This window comes from Choloepus didactylus, chromosome 16 (genome assembly GCF_015220235.1).
Source record: "Choloepus didactylus isolate mChoDid1 chromosome 16, mChoDid1.pri, whole genome shotgun sequence".
In the NCBI taxonomy this organism is placed as follows: Eukaryota; Metazoa; Chordata; class Mammalia; order Pilosa; family Megalonychidae; genus Choloepus; species Choloepus didactylus.
Window position 1 is genome coordinate 70,422,606 of NC_051322.1, and position 24,076 is coordinate 70,446,681.

The 24,076-nt window shown below is 42.8% G+C and overlaps 1 protein-coding gene and 1 long non-coding RNA gene across 2 annotated transcripts in view; one reads left to right on the forward strand and one right to left on the reverse strand.

Annotated features, from left to right (window-relative positions):
• The window catches only part of LOC119511607, a 76,196-nt gene extending 56,642 nt beyond the window's left edge, over positions 1 to 19,554 (reverse strand). Inside the window, exons 1-2 of the long non-coding RNA XR_005212215.1 lie at positions 19,386 to 19,554; positions 18,777 to 18,941 (exon numbers count right to left, since the gene is read on the reverse strand). This is a non-coding gene — a long non-coding RNA (uncharacterized LOC119511607). The remainder of the gene's footprint in view (positions 1 to 18,776; positions 18,942 to 19,385) is intronic.
• Positions 18,080 to 24,076, forward strand: part of APCDD1 (APC down-regulated 1) — a 33,610-nt gene continuing 27,613 nt past the window's right edge. The window contains exon 1 of the mRNA XM_037806113.1: positions 18,080 to 18,565. Within this exon, the coding sequence (XP_037662041.1) occupies positions 18,508 to 18,565 (58 nt within the window). The 5' untranslated portion in view covers positions 18,080 to 18,507. The remainder of the gene's footprint in view (positions 18,566 to 24,076) is intronic.

Sequence of the window (24,076 nt, forward strand, 5' to 3'; positions counted from 1 at the left end):
TTCTTTTATTGTGTGTGTAATTTCAGGTTGTTTTTCAGTCATTCTGTATATTTTATGGACTGTGAGTAAAACTGCACCCTAAAAAGCAAATGAGTTAGAGCTAAACTGTTTAATTTCTACTTTGTAACAACTTCTTTTCCATTTGAAATTAAATAAATTTAATAGGCTGAAGAAGCTGCATCAACATAGAAGAAGTTCTATTTTAAAAGAATTTTTTAAAAAAAGGAAAAATTTTAAATATAAATGGGCAGCCTACCTCTCATTAGGTCTGAAAGGAACTTTTCTTTGCATTTCCTGTCTCTTAAAGAGTGACAAGGCTTACAGCAGTCCAGAGAGATGTTTTTATTTTTCATTTGTTTTCTTTTTGTTTCTTCAAATAGTTTTGTATCTTAACGGATTACAAAAATGCAGAAAATTACTTTGGAACTTTAGTAAGAAACTGTCTCTGCTTTCACTTGCAAGAATGACAAACATCTCTCCAAAAAGTGTCTTCAACATTTTCCCACTTCATAAAATGTTCTTGAATAACACAAAGGATCATCAGCATAGTAAACAAGGGATCCTTGCCCAGCTCTTGAAAGCATCTCCACCACACACTTCCCACTGATTGCAGAAGAACCCAGGTGTTAGGCTACTAGTGAGTAGAGAACAGGTACTAGGAATCTCACATCCTCAGCTTGCTGGTGATGGAGAAATGGCCACCAGGAAATGGAAGATAAGGAGATAAGGGCAAAGCATAGACTGAATCATAGAAACAGTCTTTGGTTACTGCCCTCTATATCAAGTCCTTTCCTCAGCAATGCCTTTTAGAAGATACAGTAACTGACAAAAGGATAATTTAAGGAGATGGGAGACGAGAGCAAGAGAGAACCACTCGTGAGAAGTAAAAAGTCCTTAAAAATCTAGCTAAATATGTGTGGTGATTATCTGTGGTTGTGTCCCAGTCTTCCTCTTTGCTTTCACATGGGAAAGGGAGGGGTTTGCAACCCGAATGATGATTCAGATAATTCAGATACTGAATTTTGTTCCATAAGAAGAAAATAGAATAGAACTAGATAACATTTGCAAGTTAGAATAGAACTGAAAGACAACACTCCAATGGCATTTAGAAATTTTCCACCCCAGCTAAAAATACTAAATAAAACAACCGGAGCCATAATGTAAAGGAAAAAGAAGTCTGCTTCCCCAAAGTTCAAAATAAACACAGCAAAGGCAAGTCTCCATGATTCCGTCCTTATTCAAACCCCATAGGGGAGTAAACCGCCTTGAGAGGCAATCATGGAGGCACTGGAGAGGAATCCAATTAGATGAGATGCTGCGGTGTCGGGGTGGTTGTTCAAGGTAGTGCCACGTTAGGAGTGCTGGGTTAGCCCTGACTGGTTCTTGAAATGCCAACAGCCAAGCTCCATTCCAGCCTGGGGCTTCCTCTGCAGTTTAAATGCAAGAACTCACTTTAGGACAATTATATTCCAGTAAGAATGAGTTTATCAGATCATTTCTTCTTTTTTTAAGGATGAAAGTCAGAGACCATGAGGACATGTGGGTGTCTCTTGAGAGGATGGTGAACAGAAAGGAAGCCAAAGGATTAATTTTGAGTCTGTCTGATGGTGCCAACCAGAGACAAAGGGGATCATGATCCAGAGCAGGGCCAGGGAGAGGACAGGGCAGGAAGCAACTCTCCTCGACAAGTCTTCATTGAACTGTGATGCTCTCCTGTGTGTTTCTGGTGGGAACAGTGGTGTACTTATGTAGAGAGTATGTGAAACCCCATGGGTGCTAATCAATACTCATCAAATGGATCAGTGGCTTAAAGCAGCTATGCAGGTCCTCCTTCATCTGTCCTTCACGTTCCAAGCAGTGGTCACAACTTGGGAAGACGCAAAAGGAGAACATCTAATCTGCAATCCATCATGCCTGCTCCCACCCACCTGACCCAGATCCCTTGTGCTTGAACACTTACGAGGCTCTTCCATGAGCCAGACCTGTGCCTAGTGCTTTCCACAATCCATGTCCCTTAATCAGTCCATCAGCTCCAAGAGGTACAAACTTTTCAGAGAGGGGAAACCAGAGGCTCCTGTTGCAACAGGTCTCTCAGATGGTAAGTGGTAGAGTCAAGATTTTAACCCAATTCTGATGGAACCCAAGATACAGACACCTCACCCAAAGGCCACCCTCATTGAAAAGTGAAAATACCTTTTTGTGCATTATTGTGGCTCTCTCTGCTCTTATAACATGGTTTGCAAAGGACTTAAATACAACTTATGAGATTCTTATGGAAAATTCTAGAAAGGCAAAGGTTTTCAAATCAGGAGTATGTCTGCCATGTTTCCCAGACGTGCCTGACTATACTTGTAGCTATAGAAATGGTACTTTCAGAAAGATTCTCTAAGTTCGTTATGTTTGCACATGTGTTGGGGCATGTACAAGTATGTAGCACGCATGGGTGTTTCTGTGTATGTGTAAAACGAAGGGGTAGAAGCAGAGAGATCAAATGTTACTGTTCCTTCAGCTATTGCCTGCATCCCACCCTTGGCTTTACCTCTTTGCAATGAACTTTTGCAGACATGTCGGTGAATTCCTGGGCACTGTGACAGGGCTAATGACATGTGTGCAGGTGTTCTCTCGGAGGGAGGGGAGGTTGGTCTTCAGCTCAGCTCTGTCCTACCTTGCACTTTGCTCCACCACCAGCTTCTTCACTCTTCTGCATGAACCTCATCCCTTTCTGCCCTGCACCAGCTGGTGTAACTTCTCCCACAGGCCTTGTCTGCCTGTTGCCAGCCTGGAGACCCTTCTCCTTTCATTTCTACCTGTTAAGTCCTCCTCATCCATCAAAGCCAGCCCCATCTCACCTCCTTGGTGAGGCTCTCCCAGTTCCCCAGCCCTCCTTGTTCTCCAAGTCACTAAACAGCCATCTCATCTGTTGGGCTCACTGCATGCAGTGCTGTAGCCAAGAGTGCAGGATATGGAATCAGAAATACCCAATTCAAATCCCAGTTCAGCCTCTTTCTGGCCTTGGAAACTTGATGAGTTACCATCCATGTTTGTAAGATGGGGACATGTCACTCACAGGTTGTCCTGAGGATTGGATGAGTTAATTCAGTTGTCATTGGAGCTCAGCCTCCAGGGGAAGAGTAAGGACAAGGAGCAAAGAGGCTTTCCCAGAATCCTCACCTGATTTGCCCTTGAATCTCATGGGCTTCCCTCTCTGCCAGGGATGCTGGTTAAATTTCTGCCCCAGATGCTAAGTCCAAAAGCTGGAGTAAGTATTAGGCAGACACCAACCACTGCAGCATTTGAGTTATTTTTTTCTATATTGATATACATGCCCTAACCATGGGTATCTTCTTAACAATTGCTTATCCTGGATTCTAAACTTAAAGAGGTCAAACAAAAATGTCATTCCCTCCCTCCAAAAGCAATATCCTTGGAGAACGTATTTCTTAAGATCAGGAGTTAGGCATTCAATGGCTTCTGAAGAATATGTGGCAGAGCACTGGGAAATCAAATTACTCTGGAATTATTCCTGTCTCCATTCTGTCCTCCCAGAAAAGCCGAGGAGATATAAAAATCCTTCTGCTCCTCCTCCAGTGCTGGTAGAGGTGTACAGATGACCTCATGTCCCATCAGGTACACTGTGCTCCCATGGCAGTTAGGGGCAGAGATGAACACAAAATCCCATCCCTCCATATGTGGCCTGGCATTGTCTGGTCTCTAGGTTGCCTACTGCTTGTGTTTGGTAGAGGCCTGTGTGCTGGTTTTAATGCATTGTGTCCCCCAAAACGCCATGTTCTTTGATGTAATCTTGTGGGGGCAGACATTATTAGCGTTGACTAGATTGTAAGTCTTTGAATCTTTCTATGGAGATGTGACCCACCCAGCTGTAGGTGATAACTCTGATTAGATAATTTCCATGGAGCTGTGGCCCCGCCCATTCAGTGTGGTCCTTGATTAGTTTACTGGAGCACTATATAAGCTTAGACAGAAGGAGTGAGCTTGCTACAGCCAAGAGGGACACTTTGAAGAATGCACAGGAGCTGAGAGAGGAGCTGCAGTTTACAGAGACATTTTGGAGATGGCCTTTGAAAGCAAACTTTTGCTCCAGAGAAGCTAAGAGAGGACAAATGCCCCAAGAGTAACTGAGAGTGACATTTTGGAGAGAAGCTGAAGCCTAGAGAGGAACGTCCTGGGAGAAGCCATTTTGAAACCAGAACTCCAGAGCAGACACCAGCCACGTGCCTTCCCAGCTAACAGAGGTTTTCCGACACCATTGGCCATCCTCCACTGAAGGTACTTGATTGTTGATGCATTACCTTAGACACTTTATGGCCTTAAGACTGTAACTATGTAACCAAATAAACCCCTTTTTATAAAAGCCAATCCATTTCTGGTGTTTTGCCTTCCAGCAGCATTAAGAAACCAGAACAGCCTGCTTCCTGACAAACTCTTCTCACCAACCATGAGTTATCAGGAGGCAGAGTTCCATTTGATTTACATTTATGTTTCTAGCAGCTAGCTGGATGTTTGGAGAAGAGTTCTCATTCTTTTAACCATTTGGCACACGTTTATTTAATGCTTAACACTTACATCATGCCATGCATTGACGTGGCTGCTGGGGCATTGAAGGAACAACATCTAACTGGTCATCGATCAAGTGAACAGGTAATGGCTCGACTCAGGGCTGCCATGGGGGCAGTGGGGAAGGGGGAAGCACCTGGCTGAGGACCCAAGAGGGCTTCCAGGAGGACCTGAGCTATAAACTAAGATCTGAGTGATGTGAAAGAGAAGAAACAAGACCAGATTCTCAGTAAATGTTTGTTGAACAAATGAAAAAAGTTTCAAGAGTTTTTCTTTTCTTTGCAGTTTGGTTCTCTGTACGTGTCATCTTTCTTCTAAGGTTTCTCTGTAATGATTCTTTTCCTTGCGCATTTATATTATTTGATTTTCCCTGTTCTTTGGCTCACTGGAGAAAGCTAATATTTGTTTTCAAATTAGTTTGCTGTGATATGCCTTTGGTTTTTACTTGTGCAGCAATCACCTTAGCTTAATCATCACCTGTCTCTGTGTTAATGTGGCATCAGGGGCAACAGCACGTCTATATCAGCATCATTTATTACCCAAGATGATGATTTTAGAAGTGTTGGAGCTAGACAGATATGCATGGGGACCTTCCCCGGCAACCGCTGTAATAAAGCCTTAGGTCTGCTCAGTGCTTCATGGTTCACAAAGCAGCGGCTGTTGCATTACCTGCATCTCAAGCATTTGCCTTCCATACTCTGGGCTCTCAGCCCAGTTGAAATTCTTGGGTTACTTGCTGTTCCGGTTTGCTAATGCTGCCGTTGTGCAAAATACCAGAAATAGACTGGCTTTTATAAAGGGGGTTTATTTGGCTACAAAGTTACAGTCTTAAGGCCATAAAGTGCTCAAGGTAAGGCATCAGCAACAGGGTACCTTCACTGAAGGATGGCCGATGGCTTCCGGAAGACCTCTGTTAGCTCAAAAGGCACGTGGTTGGCTTCTGCTGATCCCAGGTTGTGTTTCAAAATGGCGTTCTCCAAAATGTCAGTCTCAGCTTTCAACAGTCATCTTCAAAATGTGCCTCTCAGCTGCAGCTAGCAGTGTGCTCCTTCTGTCTGAGCTTTTATAGGGCTCTGGTAAACTAATCAAGACCCACACTGCATGGGCAGGGCCACACCTCCATGGAAACATTCAATCAGAGACAAATTGTGAGAAAATAAGCTACATAAACATGTAAGGTTGTAAGGTTTTCCTAGGCGTATAGGATTAATTAATTTTCAACACTACATGGTCCCAAACTCTGGTGCTTTATGAGAGCTCTTGTCTGTTTATAGAAGCTTTCCCCTTGCTGTCTTGCAAGGGCAGAAGCAGCCAAGTTTCCAAGTTCTGTATAAAAAAATAATGTAGGTTCTAAGTTAAGGGCTGATCTTCTCCCCATGAATAAAGTCCATAGTTTCAGAGCCTAGAAATGCAGAATTGTGATGTGCCAGGTGCTAACAGGAGGTCAGAGAGGAGACATCAGTAACCCCGTCTTAGTATACCAGCACTGCTATGACAAATGCCACATACTGCTTGGCTTAACAACAGGAATTTATTGGCTGATGGTTTTGAGGCTAGAAGCCCAAGGTCAAGGTGTTGGCAAGGCCATGCTTTCTCCTGGGGTTGGAAGGGCTCTGGTGATGCAAGCCCCCATTACCTAGCAAGCTCTCTCTGCTCTCTGGATTTTTCCTGTGGTTTTCTCTGACTGGCCTCATCCAAATTTCCTCTCTTCCTAAGTTCTCCAGTCATATGGATAAGCCTCACAGTGACTCAATTTGGCCATTATCTTAACTAACAATAACATCTTCAACAGGTCCCATTTACAAATGGGTTCCCACCCACAGGAATGTGGATTAAGATTTTAATATATATTTTATGGGGGATGTGATTCAATCTCAACAAAATCTCTGAATGTCAAATTTGCATCTCTAAGTAGGGATATCTCCGTCTATCCTCTGACCTTCACGAAATTGCGTGAGGGTCAAATGAGACAGTGCGTTTAAACGTCTTTTGAGAATATTGTACAAAATATTGCACTAATATGTAGATTGAGCATCACTATGGACTTCACAAAATTGAATTTGGTGGCCCGCAGAATTGCCTTTTTTTACGTTCAGCTCTGCTTTGAAGAGCTAACCTTCTGATAGATGGAATGAAATTGCATCCAACTCTACCTACACAGTTATCTACCTGAATATGTGCTATCAAAACCACAATCATAGAAACACATACATCCTAAAAGGACTGGACGAGTGTGAATATGGCCAAGTTCAGGGGCCAAACATTGGGCAGCATTTTAGTGACTATCTGGTCCACCTACCTATTTTACACACAATTTTATAGAGATAAAATCATTAGGTTTCCTAACTCCCAGTAAGGTGCTCTTTCCAGCTCTAAGGCTGTACCTCAAAAAAAAAAAAAAAAAAATGCCCTACCTCAAAGGTAGAAAACTGAGTTTTGAGACTTTCAGATTCTAGTGGGAATGTTCTCTGGGATATCTGAATATTTGTTGCAGTTGGTATCTGGACATGGGTTGTTACAATTCACTTTTTAGATGTAAAATGTCCCAATATTAGAAATGGTTTTTGCCCCCTTGGGGTGATTCACCACGAAACTCATTATTGTCGGTGAGTTATTTTCAGAGTACACTTACATAGTGCTTCACTATGTGCAAGTACATGCTTCTATTATCCCTGTTCCACAGATGGGAGGACTGGGGTGCAGACGTGTTAGGTAACTTGAGCAAGGTCAGACAGCTGAGGGATAGAAGCCCAGCAAATCTGGCTTCTGCACTGTGCTTTTACCATTAGCCTTTACTGTCTCTCATTGTTGGATGTTTTTGAGCATTGCTATGTGTGTCATGACAACATAGAGCATGCTGAGATTTTCGTGTCTTTCTGTTCCTGAAGTTGTGTGCCACAGTGGCTTAGGGTGATGTTTGCCTCAATAAAGACTCTTTCTTTATGGTCTGATCTTATCCTGCCTTATCTACCCATCCAACAAATGCCCATTATGGAAGGACTTGTAAAAGGGCTGGGGGAGGAGATACAAACATAATAGCCAATTTTCTTCTTGCCCCCAAAAAGCCTAGTAATCTAGTTTAGGAAATAGAGCAACCAGCACTGCAAGAAAGAATATAATAGGAGTCACACTAGAACAGTACAGACAAAACTGCTACCGAGTCCCTTTATTGTCTTCTGCCCCTGAGGGGGTCTCATAGTTTCTCCTGGTGGTAAGGGTCCTCAGTCTTCTCATCAGCCCCTAAACAAGCTATAAAAAAGGGTGAATGATGGTTAAGCCAAATCACCCTCACACATATCTGTCCCTGGTTTCAGATGGGTGTCTGTGACATATGTATCTGGTACTCACAGGTCAGTCAATATACATTGAATGAATGAATGAATGAATGAATGAATGAATACATGCTAACCTTGCAAGCATTTCTCTGATAACCTTCATGAGTATAAAATGGAATATAGTATTTAATTTTTTAAGCTCAAAAGACTGCCCTTCAAAGAGGTGTCTGAATGACATTTTGTTTTCAAAATAATTTGCTCTAATTAATGTGTTTTAGAAATGTAACTCTGGAGTGACATCATCAATACGGCAGAGTAAGACAACCCCTGGAACATTTCACCTTGGAGACAGCTAAATATAAGGGCAGATTCAACTTTCTTGGAACTCTAGAGGAAAATTGAGACTGGAGAACAACCCTACAAACGCTGAATTGAGGGACCAAAAAAAAAAAATTTTACTAACTTAAAAACAGAAGGAAAGCAGAAAGATGGACTTTTCAGTCCAGAACCCTCCCCCATGCTTGAATCCATGCAGTTTAAGAGACACAACAGTGGCTCTTCAGCTTGAGCACTGCCTGCCACGGTCACTCACTACAGAACCACACGGCAGTGCTGTAGAGTCTCATTCAATTCCAGGATGGTGATCCAAGGCAACCTGGACCCTTGGAGGGATCCAAGCAGTTGGCACACACATGCATTTGAAGCAGCCACCAAGAAACCAGAGTTACCCATGGTGGCACTTTTGGCAAGCTGTACCTGGCCCCTGATTGCTAGTGCACCTAAATGAAAAAAAAACTGAGTGTCTTTGAACATTGACTCCATCTGGCTCCATGGGTTGGGATCCCCTAACACAAACGTTACCAGACACAGAAAAGCAAAAAGGAAAGGGGAAACTAAGTCTCTGTTCGGCAGCACAGATTCAGGGCTGAAAGCTAGAGTGAAAGGGTGACCCAGAGTACAGAAGAGTTGTTGAGCAAATCATAGCATCTGGGGAAGAAAATGTGTATAAAAACAAAGAGAACAGACCAAGACTCCAGAGGAAGAAACAGAAGAAAGGCACTCACTCCTGGAGGGGAAATAGCCACACACAGTAGGGTAACCATGAAAGTTACTGTACATGCCTAGGGTAAGATGCAGGTGTAGAAAGACCCAAGAAAAACAGAACTGTTAACCATGGGCTGCTTTAAAGGTTCAACCTAAACTGCACCAAGCATTGAAGAAGAGTCTTAAAACACAGCCAATCTAAATTAAAACCTTAGACAAGAGGAAGAAACTAACTTCCAGAGTTGGCATATCAAAAATAATCAAATGTCCAGACATCAATAAAAGATCACAAGCTATACAAATAAACAGGAAGAGATGGCTCATTCAAAGGAACAAATTAAAACAACAGAAAGAGCACAGACATTTGGCAAGTAATCAAAGATGTTCAGTTAAATTTCCTAAATCTGCTCAATGAGCTAAGGGAAAATATGGATATAGAACTAAAGGGCATCAAGAAGACCATGGGTGAAAAAAAAGAATTAGACATGCAAAATAGTAACAAGTAATGTGTGACAAAAAGGGGGAATGGAGAGGTATAGGAGCAGAGACTGTGTGCTATTGAAGTTAAGTTGGTATCATTTCAAACTAGTAAGTTATAGACTTAGGTTGTTTAATACAAACCCTAAGGTAACCACAAAGAAAGTATTTAAAATCGATACAGAAATGGAAATAAGAAAAGGATCAACCAGTTACATCAAAAAATATCAGCTATGCATAAGAAAAGTCTGCAATAAAGGAAAAGAGGGACAAAAGGATATGAGGTATAAGAAACAATGGATAAAATGGCTGAGGTAAGTCCTGCCTTATCAGTAATTTCACTGAATGTAAATGGATTAAACTCTCCAATCAGAGACACAGAATGGCAGAAGAGATAAGAAAGGATGATCCCACTATATGTTGTTTACAAGAGACACACCTTATATCCAAAGACACAAATTGGTTGAAGGGGAAATGATGGAAAAATATACCATGCAAGTAGTAACCAAAAGAGAGCAGTGGTAGCTAAATTAAATTGGATAAACTAGACTTTAAGTCAAAAACTGTTATGAGAAACAAAGAAAGACACAATATAAAAGGTCAATCCACCAAGGAAATCTAACAATCATAAACATTCATGCATCTAATGACAGTGCCCCAAAATACATGAGGCAAAATTAACAAAATTGAGGGGAGGAATAGACATCTCGACAATAATAGTTGGAGACTTCAATACACTGCTTTCATCAATTGCTAGAACATGTACAGAGGAGATCAATAAGGAATTAAAAAACTTGAACAATACTATAAATGAACTAGACCTAAGAGACTTATACAGAACTGTGTACCCAAAAATAGCAGCATTCACATTCTTCTCAAGTACACATAGGTCATTTCTCCAGGATAGACCACATGCTATGTAACAAAACAAGTCACAACAAATTTAAGAAGATTAAAATTATACAAAGCATCTCCTCCAAACACAACAGAATGAAGCTAGAAATCAATAACAGAGGGAGAAACAGAAAATCAACAAGTACATAGAAGTGAAACAACACACTCTTAAACAATGGGTCAAAGAAGAAACCACAAGGGAAATCAGGAAATACATTGAGATGAATGCAAATGAAAACTCAACATTGCAAAACTTATGGGAGGCAGCAAAGGCAGTGCTGAGAGGGAAATTTATAGCTCTAAAGGCTTACATTAAAGAAAAGAAGATCTCAAATTGGATACTGTGCCACTTTGAATGTACTATGTTCTCCCCCCCCAAATGCCATTATCTTTGAAGTAATCTGTGTGGGTGGACCTATCAGTGTTAATAAGATTGTAATTCTTTGTGCCCCACTCAACTGTGGGTGATGACTCTGATTGGATAATTTCCATGGAGGTATTGGCTCACCCATTCAGGGTGGGTCTGAATTAAATTACTGAAGCACTATATAAGGTCAGACAGAAGGAGCAAGCTGGTACAGCCAAGAGGGACACTTTGAAGAAAGCACAGGAGCTGCAGATGACAGACAGTTTGAGGACAGCTGTTAAAAGCAGACTTTTGCTCTGGAGAAGCTAAGAGAGGACAAATACCCCAAGTGCAACTAAGAATTACATTTTTGAGGAACTGCAGCTTAGAGAGGAACGTCCTAGGAGAAAGCCATTTTGAAACCAGAACTTTGGAGCAGACGCCAGCCACCTGCCTTCCCAGTTAACAGAGGTTTTCCGGACACCATTGGCCATCCTCCAGTGAAGGTACCTGATTGCTGATGTGTTACCTTGTTACACAGTTACAGCCTTAAGACTGTAACTGTGTAACCAAATAAACCCCCTTTTGTAAAAGCCAATCCATCTCTGGTGTTTTGCATTCCAGCAGCATTAGCAAACTAGAACAGATACCTAACCTCACACTTGGAGGAGAACTAGAAAAGCAAAAGGAAACTAAACCCAAAGTGAGCAGAAGGAAGGAAAAAACAAAGATTACAGCAGAGCTAAAAGAAATAGAGAATAAAAAAAAACAATAGAGATAAGCAATGAAAGCAAAAATTGGTTCTTTAAAAGTATCAATACAGTTGACACCACTTTAGTTAAACTGACAAAGAAAAACAGGAGAGAAGATGCAAAGAACTAAAATCAGGAAGGAAAGGGGGAGACATTACTACCAATCCCACAGAAATAAAAAGGATTATAAGAGGCTGCTATAAGCAACTATATGCCAATAAATTAGATAACCTAGATGAAATGAACAAATTCTTAGAAACACACTAGTTGCACTAACACAATAAGAAATAGAAGATCTCAAGACACCAATAACAAGTAAAGTGATTAAATCAGTAATTAAAACCTCCCAACAAAGTAAAACCAGGATCATATGACTTCACAGGGGAATTTTACCAAACATTCAAAGAGGAATTACCACTAATCCTGCTCAAACTCTTCCAAGAAATTGAAGAGGAAGGAACATTCTGTGAGGACAGCGTCACCCTAAAACCAAAGCCAGATAAAGATATCACAAGAAAAGAATATTACAAATACCCCTCATGAATACAGAAGGAAAAATCCTCAGCAATATACTAGCAAACCAAATCCAGCAGCGTATTAAAAGAATTATACACCATGATCAAGTACGATTTACCCCAAGTATGCAAGGTGGTTCAACACAAGAAAATCAATTAAGGTAATACACATTAATAGAATGAAGGGGAAAAGTACATGATCATCTCAACTGATGCAAAAGAGACATTTGACAAAATCAAGCACCCTTTCTTGAAGAAAACACTCAGAAAACTAAGACTAGAAGGAATCTCCTTAACATGATAATGGCATATGTAAAAAAAACCACAGCTAACATCACACTCAATGGTGAAAGACGAAAGATGGAACGCTTTCTCCTTTAATATCAGGAATAAGACAAGGATGCCCACTGTCACCACTGTTACTCAACATTGTACTACAAGTTCTAGCCGGAGCAATTAGGTGAGAAAAATAAATAAAAGGCATCCGAATTGGAAAGGAAGAAGGAAAGCTTTCCCTATTTGCAGAAGGCATGATCCTACATATAGAAAATCCTGAAAAATCCACAACAGAGCTATCAGAGCTAATAAACAAATTCAGCAAAGTGGTGGGGAACAATATCAACACACAATAATCAGTACTGTTTCTACACACTAGCAACAAACAATCTGAAGGGGAAACCAAGAAAAAGAATTCCATTTATGAAAGGACCTACAAGAATTAAGACCAATGGAATCTTATTGAGAGTTCAGAAAAAAACTCTCACGCTTATGACCAACTGATTTTTATAGAAGTGCCAAGTCCACTCGGCGGGGAAAAAAGTGTCTCTTCAACAAACGGTGCTGGGAGAACTGGCTAACTACACACAAAATAATGAAGGTGGATCCCTACCTCAAACCATATATAAAAATTTAACTCAAAATGGATCAAAGACCTACATATAAGACCAACATGAAAAAATTCCTCAACAGTTTGTGTTAGGCATTGGTTCTTAGACTTTACACCAAAAGCATTAGCAACAAAAGAAAAAATAGATAAACTGGACTTCATTAAAATTAAAAATGTTTGTGTATCAAATGACTTTATTAAGAAAGTAAAAAGACAATCTACAGAATGGGAGAAAATATTTGGAAATCATGCATCTAATAAGGGTTTAATATCCAGAATATATAAAGAACTCCTACAATTCAACAAAAAAAACAATCAACCTAATTTTTAAATGGGCAGATGACTTGAATATACATTTCTCCAAAGAAAATATACAAATGGCCAATAAGCACCTAAAAAGATGCTTGATGTCAGGGAAACATAAATCAAACCTACAATAAGATAGCATCACACCCACCACTGTCTACTAATAAAAAAAAAAAACAGAAAACAAAATTGTTGTAGAGGATGTGGAGAATAGGACCCTCATACACTGTTGCTGAGAATGTAAAATGGTGCAGCCACTAAAGAAAACAGTTTGGTGGCTCCTTAGAAAGTTAGGTGTACAATTATCATATGACCTGGTGATCCCACTTCTCAAAAGACCCCACTTCTCATTTCTTTTGAAGAGTTTATCAGCTCTGATAGCTTTGTTGTAGATTTTTCAGGAAGTGAATGGATATCTGCACACGAAGTTCCTAGCGGCTTCATTCAAAATTGCCACAAGTTGGAAGCAACCCAAGTGACCATCAACCAATGAATGGATAAGCAAAATTTGGTATACACACACATGGAATATTATTCAGCATTATAAAGGAACAATGTAATTGATTGTGGTGATGGATGCACAATTATGTGATGATACTGTGAGCCATTGATTGCATATTTGGATGGATTGTATGGTGTGTGAATGTATCTCAATAAAATTGCATAAAGAAGGAATGAATTTCTGAGACATGTGACAATATAGATGAACTCTGAAGATGTCTTGTTGAGTTGAATATGCCAGACACAAAAGGACAAATACTGTGTGATATCACTTATATGAATTAAGTAGTATGTGCAAATTCATAAAGTCAGAAAGTAGAATAGAGATTACCTGGGCCAGGTGGGTGGGGAATGGGGAGTTAATGTTTAATTGGTAGAGAGTTTCTGTTTGAGATGATGCAAAAGTTTTGGCAATGGATAACAGACATAGGAACAAGTTTGTGAATATACTTAACACCACGAAATTGCATATCTGAAAGTGGATGATACCGGAACTTTTAGGTTGTATATAAGTTATCAGAAAAAAACCCTTAGAAATTATGACACAGAGAGTGAATGCTAACGTAAATTATGGAGTATAGTTAATATTATAATAATATTGTTTTTTCAGTTGTAACCAAGTTACCACACTGAAGCAAAATGTTAATAGAAGGGAAAACTGTTTGTGCAAAATAGGAGTACATAGGAGCTCTGTATTTTCTGCATGATTTGTCTGTAAACCTACCACTGTGCTAATAAAAAAAAAAAAAGGTAACTCTGAAGTTCTCCCATTTCTAAGGACTCCTCAGGGATTTTATCATCTCTGCCCCTGAAAAAGCTGTATAGGATTTTAAAAATTCAGTATCTTTTCCACTTACTGAAATCCTGCTGTGGGCAAAACACTGAAAATAGTGCCTTAGGTGTTGGAAAGGATATAGCACCAACCCTGTCCTCCAGAAGCTTCCAACTGAGGGCAATTTCTCATAATTGTGCCACAGGCTTGGCACTGACATCTAGCAAGTTTCCAGAAAAGTCCATTCCTGGTGGTAACATTTTCCATCCTTTGAGGATACAGACCAAGAATGTAGCTGTTTTGTTTTTTTTTTTTCCTCCCCTCTTAGTGTCTGGCACCAAAAAGCCTTAACATGCTTTCAACCACATTCATAGTTGGGTGCATTCTGGAATTAATGCTTTAATTATTCTGAACTGTTTTCTTCAAGAACTTAAAGACCTAGAATCTCTGCAATTCCAAGCACCCTGCATTACAGCATAATTCAAGATCAGTTTTTACGAGGACTGCATTAGAAGAACAAACCGAAGCACGGATTGTAAAGGACAGACATTGGTACTTCTGCCTCCCAGGATAACAATGCTATTGGGCTTGCTACTACTCCTGCTCACAAAACAGAGACCCCCTCCTAGGAAGATCAAGCCAAAGGGATCACATCAGCTCCGTGCCCAGTGCTGTGCATCCCAGAAAATGTGCTCAGGATTCAGTTACCACGGGAGAGCAAAGGGCTGATTCTGACTCAAAGGCTGTGTCAATTATAGAGGCTTATAATTAGGATCAACAGCGTTCATGGGAAAAGAACTTGCTGAACATGGGAACGTCGCTCCTTTGAGTCTGCTCTTCCCATCAACATGACGAAAGTTATTTATGAAGAGCACGGAATTGTCTAACACACTGTCGATGCGCTTGGGGAACCTTGTTCAGCCACCTCTGCCAGGGGTTCTCCCATTACCACAGGGACCTGGGTTACCAGAGCCCCTGTTCAAGGCTTGGGTCCATAGGAGTGGCCAGGGGGAATTCCTTGGGCTGGTTCCAGGGCTCCAGATCATGACCTAGAACTCATAATGTCTTATTACCTTTCTAGAAATGTCCTCCTCCAATTCTTTTAGTCTAAGCCCCTAGCCACATATAATCACTCTAAGACTGAGTTAGACCATATTTTTATCTTATCCTTGCCAAAGAGTGGTATCTTAACAGCAAAAGAAAAAAGCAAAGCAAAAAGTAAACCCGTTAGCTAGGACAAATCTAGACCTACCCAGGCAGAAGTTGACAAAGACATTTTTGGGAGTAACCTGGGCAGGATGTTATGCAGAGGGTCGAGAACTTCAATCTCTGACATGACATGTGGAAAATGAACTGACAAAACAAATTTCCAACTGGTGACATCATTCTGGCTATGTTTACACCCCATCAGTAAAACCAGTTGGAAAAACAAAAACAAAAAAATTTAATCAACTCGACTGTTGAGATGACATAAAATTATGGCTGCCCCGTTGGTTTTGTTTTTAATACCAAATCAAATAATTATGTAAACGTATTACCTAATTGTTCTGCTAACCTGTGATGAATGGCCTTAGCATTTTCCAGTTACCACCAATGAAACTGCTTTTGCATAAACACATCATCCCTAATACCCTCTTATGTTGTTTGCTTGTTTCAAATATTCACTGATAGACTAAAAGGCATCAGTGACTAAAAGGCTTAGGAAAACCAAACTCCTCCTAGCATGTGTTCTTGGTGGCATGGCCAAAGTTCTGCTTAAGCAGAACTTGGAAATGTTGTCAACTTCATTTCCAAATGCCCGACAGTTGGAAAGAAATCAAGCTCTTGGTTTAAAATAAAATCTGATAGAGCCTTGGGAATTATTCAAATCCAGCGCATCATAATCTGCTACGCAATCCTAGCAAGAGCAAATTATCAGGAAAAAATCGGGCTCAGAGATATGTGGCAGAGTAAGCCTGACTCAAACTAATACTCAGGCTCAAAGGCACCATTAGGGTTACCGTCCCTTCTTGCACACACAGAGAGCCTTTCATCTTCCAGATTCGCAAACATTAGCATGTTAATCTTCGCAACATCTTCCTGAGATTGGGCAGCTGGTCTGTAAGGGTTAGGATCCCTCACATTAGAGATGGAAAGATGATAATCGTGGTGGTAAAAATTAAGACACAGCAAACGATGCCAGCACCATCATCAAAAGACCTGTGACTTTCTCGGGGGAAAAAAAAGGAACAGTGGAAATTGTCAGATGTATTCTCATTTATTTTACTCAGTATCATACACATGCTGACATCCATCCAGTGCTTAACATCTAAGGCAACAGGAGTTGAACTGTTCAAAGTTACATTGTTCAAAGGGGCAGAAAACTCTCTTGAGAAGTCAGGCATTTTTGTAAAATAAATAAATAAATAAATAAATAAAGTGTTTTACTTATGAAAAACACTAGCAGTGTTGAGTCACCAAACGTCCTCTGGATTCCATCTGGTCCTGAAACTGCTCTTTCTCCCCATGTGAGTTGGAGGTGACCTCTAGCCTGGGAAATGGGATAAAACTCCTGCACCACCCTGGTCCTTTGCAAAGCAGGGACCCCGAGATAAATTTCTACCCCCAAACAGAAGAAACCAGTGCCCTGGGGAGTTAAGGAAGCAAGTGGAAGCTGTTCCTGCCTTTGGGCAACTTAAAATCTAATGTAAACTCGAACGTAACCCCCTAAGGACACACAGAACAGAAGCAGAAGCACCTTAACTGCGGTTATTGGATTTGGGGTGGGCCGGAAGAGATCCCGGAGAAGGGCTTGGGCGCACTTTCTTCGGGACTGACTGCGAGTCTGCCTGGGATTTCTCCCGGTTTCAGCATGTCCTTGGCCTTCTGGAAGGGGCTGGAAAAAGAAAGGGCCCCTGCTGCCTCCAACATTCCCTTCGCAGGTTGGGGCCTGCGACACGGCTCCTGTGCTCCCTGGAGGAGCGAGGTACGAACCTGGCAGGTACTGTGGGTGAAAACAAACAGGGCACCCACCAGGGAGCGAGCCCTCCAGCCTCCCACGACCCCTGAGCGACGGTCCAGAATTCCCCTCTCTTTCTCTCTTCCCTTCTCTCCTCGCTCGCTCTCACCCACAGGCGCGCGCGCGCACACACACTCACACACACACACACACACACACACACCGCGCGCGCGCACACACACAAACTCACACACACACACACACACACACACACACACACACACCCCAACTCCTGCAAGCACATCTGCAAGCCTAAACACTCGAAGTTCCCACCTTCCGGACACCTTTTACCTGTGGGGACCCCCACCCCGGCCGCCCCGGGATGAAGGGCATCCCACCCCTCCTGCCACCACGGGTGGGCGGCGGAGGGGGGAGGCGAGAAAGGCCTGCGCTCAGCCAGGCGGGAGAGAGGAGGGGAGCGGAGGGCAGAGCGGAGGAGGGGGCGGCGGAAGGAGGGGGCGGGAGGGGAGGGGAGGGGAAAGGAGAGGATGGAGCGGGTGAGGGGAGGGAGAGGAGGAGGAGGCAGGAGGAGTGAGAGGAAGGCGGAGGGGCGGCGGGGCCCGGCGATTCCTTTCAAGTCCCCGGCTCCACCCCCCACCCCAAACCCCCGGCCCCACCCCTCCCCCTTCTCCCCCTCCCCCCTCCCCGGCCCGCCCCGGCCCGCCCCCCGCCCCCAGCCCCGGCCCGCCGCCGGCGCCCTGGAAATATGAAGAGACGCTGCAGCTGCGGCGGCGGTGGCGGCCCCTGCACCTCAGCGCGCGCGGCGGCTGCGGACGCGGAGGAGGAATCGGACTTGGCGGGGACCCGGCGGGAGCGCGAGCCCTCGGCGCCGGCTGACAGCGCGCCCCGATCCCCCGGCCCCGAGCCCTCGGCCCCGGAGCCCCCGGCCGCGGAGCGCGCCGAGCCGGCCATGGGGCGCGCGGGGGCCGCCTGAGCCCGAGCCCGAGCCGGCCGGAGCGCGCGGGGCCCGGGGCAAAGCGCCCGGCGACAGCGGCCTGGCTCGGCCCCCGTCCTTTGTCCCGGTCCCTCCCGGGCGGCCCGGCGCCGGAGCTGAGGGCGGCCGGGTCCTCCCTCTGGGGCGCGGGCGGAGCGCAGGGCGCTCGAGGAGGGGATCGCGGCGGCGGCGCGGGCGGCCCGGGAAGGCGCGAGCTCCGGAGCGGCTGGAAATGTCCTGTCTTGGCTGCCTCCTCGTGAGATACCTGTTCCCGGCCCTCCTGCTGCACGGTGAGTTCCCGGGAGGAGCCCACGTCTCCCCCTCCTCCCCCACAGCTTCACCCTGGCCCCCGCCTGGGAGAAGGGGCGCCCCCTCTTCCTAGGCTCAGAACCCCTTTTTACCTACCAGCGTCCCGAGCTGTTTCGTCGCTGGACTTTTCTTTCGTGGGAGGTGCAAACCTGGGGAGACACCCCCCTCTCGCTTCCTCTCCCCCATAGATACCTTTAATCTCCTGAATCCTTTGCAGCAAGTCCTGGGGATACTTGAATCCATTCTGACGAATTTTCAAACCATCCATGGGAGTGAAACCACATGCTTTGCGATGCTGTTTCCAAAATGTCACAGCGCAGGGGTTACTCTCCGTGTGAGCCAAGTTTTTTTATGGGACTGCAAAAAGAAACTAGGGTCACTTAAGAGGCCAAACATCTCAAGGGGAAGCGGGGGGAGGTTGTCCGCGTTTCTTGGGACTGGTGTGCTCAGTGGTCTGAAAGCTCATCGGCTCCCCTCTAAAGGGGAGGTGATGGGGTTCGCTTCCAAAGGGACGGACGGGTAGAGGGGCTCATTGGGTGCAGTTTTCAGGAGAGAGGCACGTCTCCTGGCCAAGCTTCCCAAGGGTCCACCCGGACTTTTGCTTTCATTCCCGTGAGCTTTTGTTTCAGGGTTGCATACGTTTGCTTGGGGGATCTGCTAAACCCTTAGCCAGGGAGTTCTAGAAATTGTGCTGAGAAAAATTAGGCAGACTTGTATTAGAGTCGACAACACAGAGTTTGTGGTAGCTTGGTATTGATAACGGTGACAGGTTGCAGCCCACTTTCCCCAAGGGTGGGTCACCTGACATTTCCACGGAATGACCCCTGGGCCGTCCCTCCTCGACATCACACCCCAGCTTCAGAGTGCTTTGTGGCCAGGACTGGAAATCAGGTTGTGATCCCCTAAATGATCCCTGGAAAGGGAGAGAAGTCGTTAACCCACAAGCTGCTTTTTTCTTTGTAGTTCTTCTCCCAGGCGCCCACTCACTAGGGTTCCCATCTCTGCAGGCTGTGTGGAGCCTCTGGTTGGGCCAGATCTGCCTGATTGCCAAGGTGTACTTTGAGCCCCAGCAATCCTCGAACTTAAAAGTCAGGAGGGAAGGCTTGCAGTTAGATGGCAGAAGAGAGGAGGTGTAATTACAGGGTTGGACTCCTCGGCCCATCTGCTTAGAATTACAGAGCAGTTTTAATCTTTGGCTGAAACATGAAACAAATCAGAGCCAATGAGCAGATCAAACAGCAGCTGCCACACGCAAGAAAAGAGAGCGAGAGAGAGATGAAACAGGGAAAATCGTCCCCTTAAAAAAATCTGTTGCAATATCTTGTGCAGAAAAAGATAGGATGGCCAAATGACTTTAAAAGGAAACTTTTCTTGAAAAGTTGGCGTAAACAGAGGATTGTGCTTAAAATCTTTGCTTTTTGAACGACAAAAGCCATCCACAGCAATGTAGGCTAGTCCATCCAGATTGGGAATTTTCTCCCTCTTTTGAGAGGTAGGGGTTGTAATTATACTACCTACCCTACCAGTCCAAGGAGGGAAGCTAATAGCTGGTGGGTAACAAGAGTCCAAGTCTATCCTTGGTGAGGTTATAGTATAGCCCCAAATTGTGCAAATTAGTGTCTGGAGTCTGTGGTGATTCCTTAGGATCTGGGATGTAGCCAGATCCAGGGGTCCTGAAAGGAGGAGCATGTGCAGAGAGAGGAAACTGGAAGGAGCAGTCTAAGCTATAACATGGTAGGACAGCGGTGCCAGAATGCGTGTGCGTGTGCACGTGTGTATATGCTGTGCATGTGCAAGGATGTCCATATGTAGGTGTGTGTGTGTGTGTGAAAAGGAAATAAAATAAAACAAGGGATTTGCAAAGTTCAATTGGGTGACATGGATATACCTACAAAGAGCCCTCCAATTTCAAAATGATTAATCTACAGTGGCAAAATTATTAAAACTGAAGTTGCCCCCAAATCTGCTTGGATCCAACAAGGAGTGTTGGGTTTTAATGCAGAAAATAAACAGACCCAATAGTTGCTCAATTTATAAAATCTTCAGGATTTAAGAAGGGTTTGTCATAGCTAGTTAAGATAACATAAAATACTAGGAAAGAGTTGGTTAGTCTCCCCTTTCCTCCTTTCCCCCTGATTTTTCCTTGATTGAAGTAATTTCATGAGAAAATGGGTATTAATTAACGTAACCAAAGAGAAAGGTTTGAAAGGGATTTTGCAAGCATTCCAAAATTCTGTTCTGTAGTAACAGATGGAGCTTGATCATATATTTAAATTAAAGTCATAAGTTTGAAGGAAGCTACCTGAAATCTTTCCAGAATGGCATAATGATTTTTTTCTGATAAATATGGCATTTTATTTTGCTAATCATATGACATCATTCGTCTATTTACAGAAGCAGTTTGTAGGTAAAATATATTTTTTATGTTATGAATGTGCTTTTGACAAACTTTAACAGATTGAGTTTCAGACACCATTTGTAGATTAGTAGTTATACCAATTCACGTTAATAAGATTGAAACTTTTCTAAGTATACAGGCCTTCAGGAAGAGCCCACCTGAAGATGCTACAGATACAATTATGTTTGGTATCTGCTCTTTGTACAGTATTTTGGTTACTTCTCTTTCAATTCATTGCAAGTCATAAATCACTTCTTAAGTGCCTATTGGTGAGTAATGTAGACTCTGGCGAGACTTGAGCCTGTTTATTTTTCTTATTTTTTTAAACTGTAAATGTTGTGCAAGACCCAAGTTCAAAATTTGACGGCGTAAAAGTATACATGTCAGTGTTACTTTCCTCTTCTCCACATTCTGAAAACAATTGCGTTTCTGAATCCAAATAAAACCTATTGAATGTCGTGATGGCATGCAGCTGGAACACGTCCATTATCACTGTTTTCTTTGCTTACATGAAAAGCCACAAAAGTTTCACATGTCAAATTCTAAAAATCATCCGGTTCCAGAAATGCAGATCAGCACAGGGTGTTCCAAAGGAGCCAGTGCTTTAACGCACAGCAAAGTACTAATTCTCCTTGCAAAGGAAAACATTTGTTTTTAAGGATAGGAGCTGGTGTTGGGAGAGAGCCTCCATTCCTGAATGCTGTTCACTTTTGTGGAATTCATTCACTTTTCTGAAGGGTGAAGATGATTTTGAGCTCTTCCCTTTCGTTCAAGCTTATTCTATCAAAACTGTAAAAAAAAAACTGCATGGATTATCAAATGACAGTTTAACCGACAGAATGGGAGGGTACGTTTAAATAGGGCAAAATAGAACTTTTTGAAATACCAATGACTGAGGACAGTTTTTGTAACCAAAGCTTTCTCTTTCCCACACTTTTTCTCCCCCTGATTCCTAAAAAGAAAATGAAATCTTGAAAAGACACATGAGTCATCTGTTCTTAGCAAAAAGGTCTTAGACAGATGTTAACTATTCTTTTGGTAAATAAATCGACTTGTTTCAAGCATGTGGCTAAGCAGGAGAGCCAGCACAGTTTCAGAACAGCCATGCTCAATCCTTTCCCCCTAAGAGAGAGAGGAACTAAATATCAGTGGATGATAAGACCCTGTCATTACATGCTGTTTTGGAACAGACAGATGACAACTTGATCTAATCAATTAAACTGAAGCATAAACATTAAGACTAGAAATATAATGATTCTTAGTGATTTTAATCTTTCATTGAGAGTATACCTTGCAGAATATGTCCTTGATAGACTCTACTCACAGAGTTTGAAGTTACTACAGAGAAAACTTAAGGGAAAAAGCCTGACGTCATTGTCAAAGTAGGACTTCTCACTGTGCTGAGATTTTGTTGAATGCATTGTCGCTTATTCCTGTCCAATTTGGAACTGAAATTCTTCTGGAAAATTGAGTGATACCTATGCTAGAGAAAGGCTCCATCAGCCTTAAATTATTACAGGTATTCTGTTGTCCTGTTCTACAAGGGCTTTCCAGGTTCATTCATTGAGCTAACCATACAGCCAACAAGTACTTTCATGAAGGCCTACTGTGTGCCATTGGCCACCGATTATTAGGGATACAGTAGGAGGAGGAGCATGTCCCTTTCCTGAAGATCCCTGAAGAATATCTAGGGGCGCAGAAGAAATGCTTATCACAGAGCCCCAGAGCTGGGAGGACAGCATGCTGGTTGGCTGCACTGTTTTCTTGGGTGGGAATCCCCACACACAACACACAAACACAACACTCACACTCATACCTACACCACATGTACCACACACATACACACCTATACTGCATACACAACACACACCTACAGAGCACACACACACACACTCAAACCTTCCCCACATACACACCAGACACACAAAACACACATATCACACACATGCACACATCCATGTGCACACACATGCACACCACACATACCACATATAGATACATGCATAGACCATGCATGCACACTCACACCATACATGTGCACACACCCCACATGTGCACACCACGTATACATGACTTGCACTCTCACACAAGTCTGTGCTGAAGAGGATGGCCTGGTTACAACAGAAAGCTGCAGCTCCAACATGTGCAGTTTCCAATCTCTGATTCAGCCCCAGTGTCAAACACAGAAATATCACCTTGTTTTCAATGGAAGTTAAATGGAACAGGAATTTGAAATCTTCACTTGATCATACGTCTTTTAAATATGAAGGTTTAAAGATCGGTAAAAGACGCTCTCTTGACTTTTGTTTCTGCAAAAATGATGAAAAATATAAACAGGAACCTGGTAAACCCAGGTACACACATGGCAGTAAAAGCTAGTCTCTCTGTGATGCCTAGGGACTTTTATTTCCCCAAAATGGAAAACCAGCCACGTTGGACGCTATCTAGCCATATCCACTTCAAGGGACACATTTACAGTAATGACTTTATTTAATCGGGTAGGGCAATTTCATGGCTAAGTAAGTGCTTGCATTTAATCTAATCAGTCACATTTTATCTGCTTTAAGTTTTTACACATCACTCAGGTTCTAACTTGAGAATACTTTTCTCACTCTGGCATGTCATGTAAAGCACAGACAGATGCAAAATGGATGAGAAAAATTATTTAAAACTCTTCAGCCATTGTTACAATTTTGACACTATTCTTATGTACCCTTTTTAAAAATTAAGGGTTTTTTAAAAAGCATCAGAATTCACACATACACACACACACGCACAAAGTCTATACTCTAACCTGGTCAAATATTAGTTCAATTTCAAGAGTGCTTGAAAGTCATTTCTTTCCCAACAAATTTTATATTTTATTACATGTAAAAATGGTTTTGAATTTTTGGTTTCTCAGCCAGTCTAGATGGACAGGTGAAAAACCCTGGAATATGTCTAGGTAATTCAGATTTTTAAAATGTTACCAGCAATCAGGGATTTGCACATGGAGTAGGCCATCCTTCTATTTCACTTTTCCTTTCGCCTTTCAGCAGTGATCCTTGGCTGAGAGAACCTAGCACCCAGCTGACCTTCAATTATTTGTCGATGA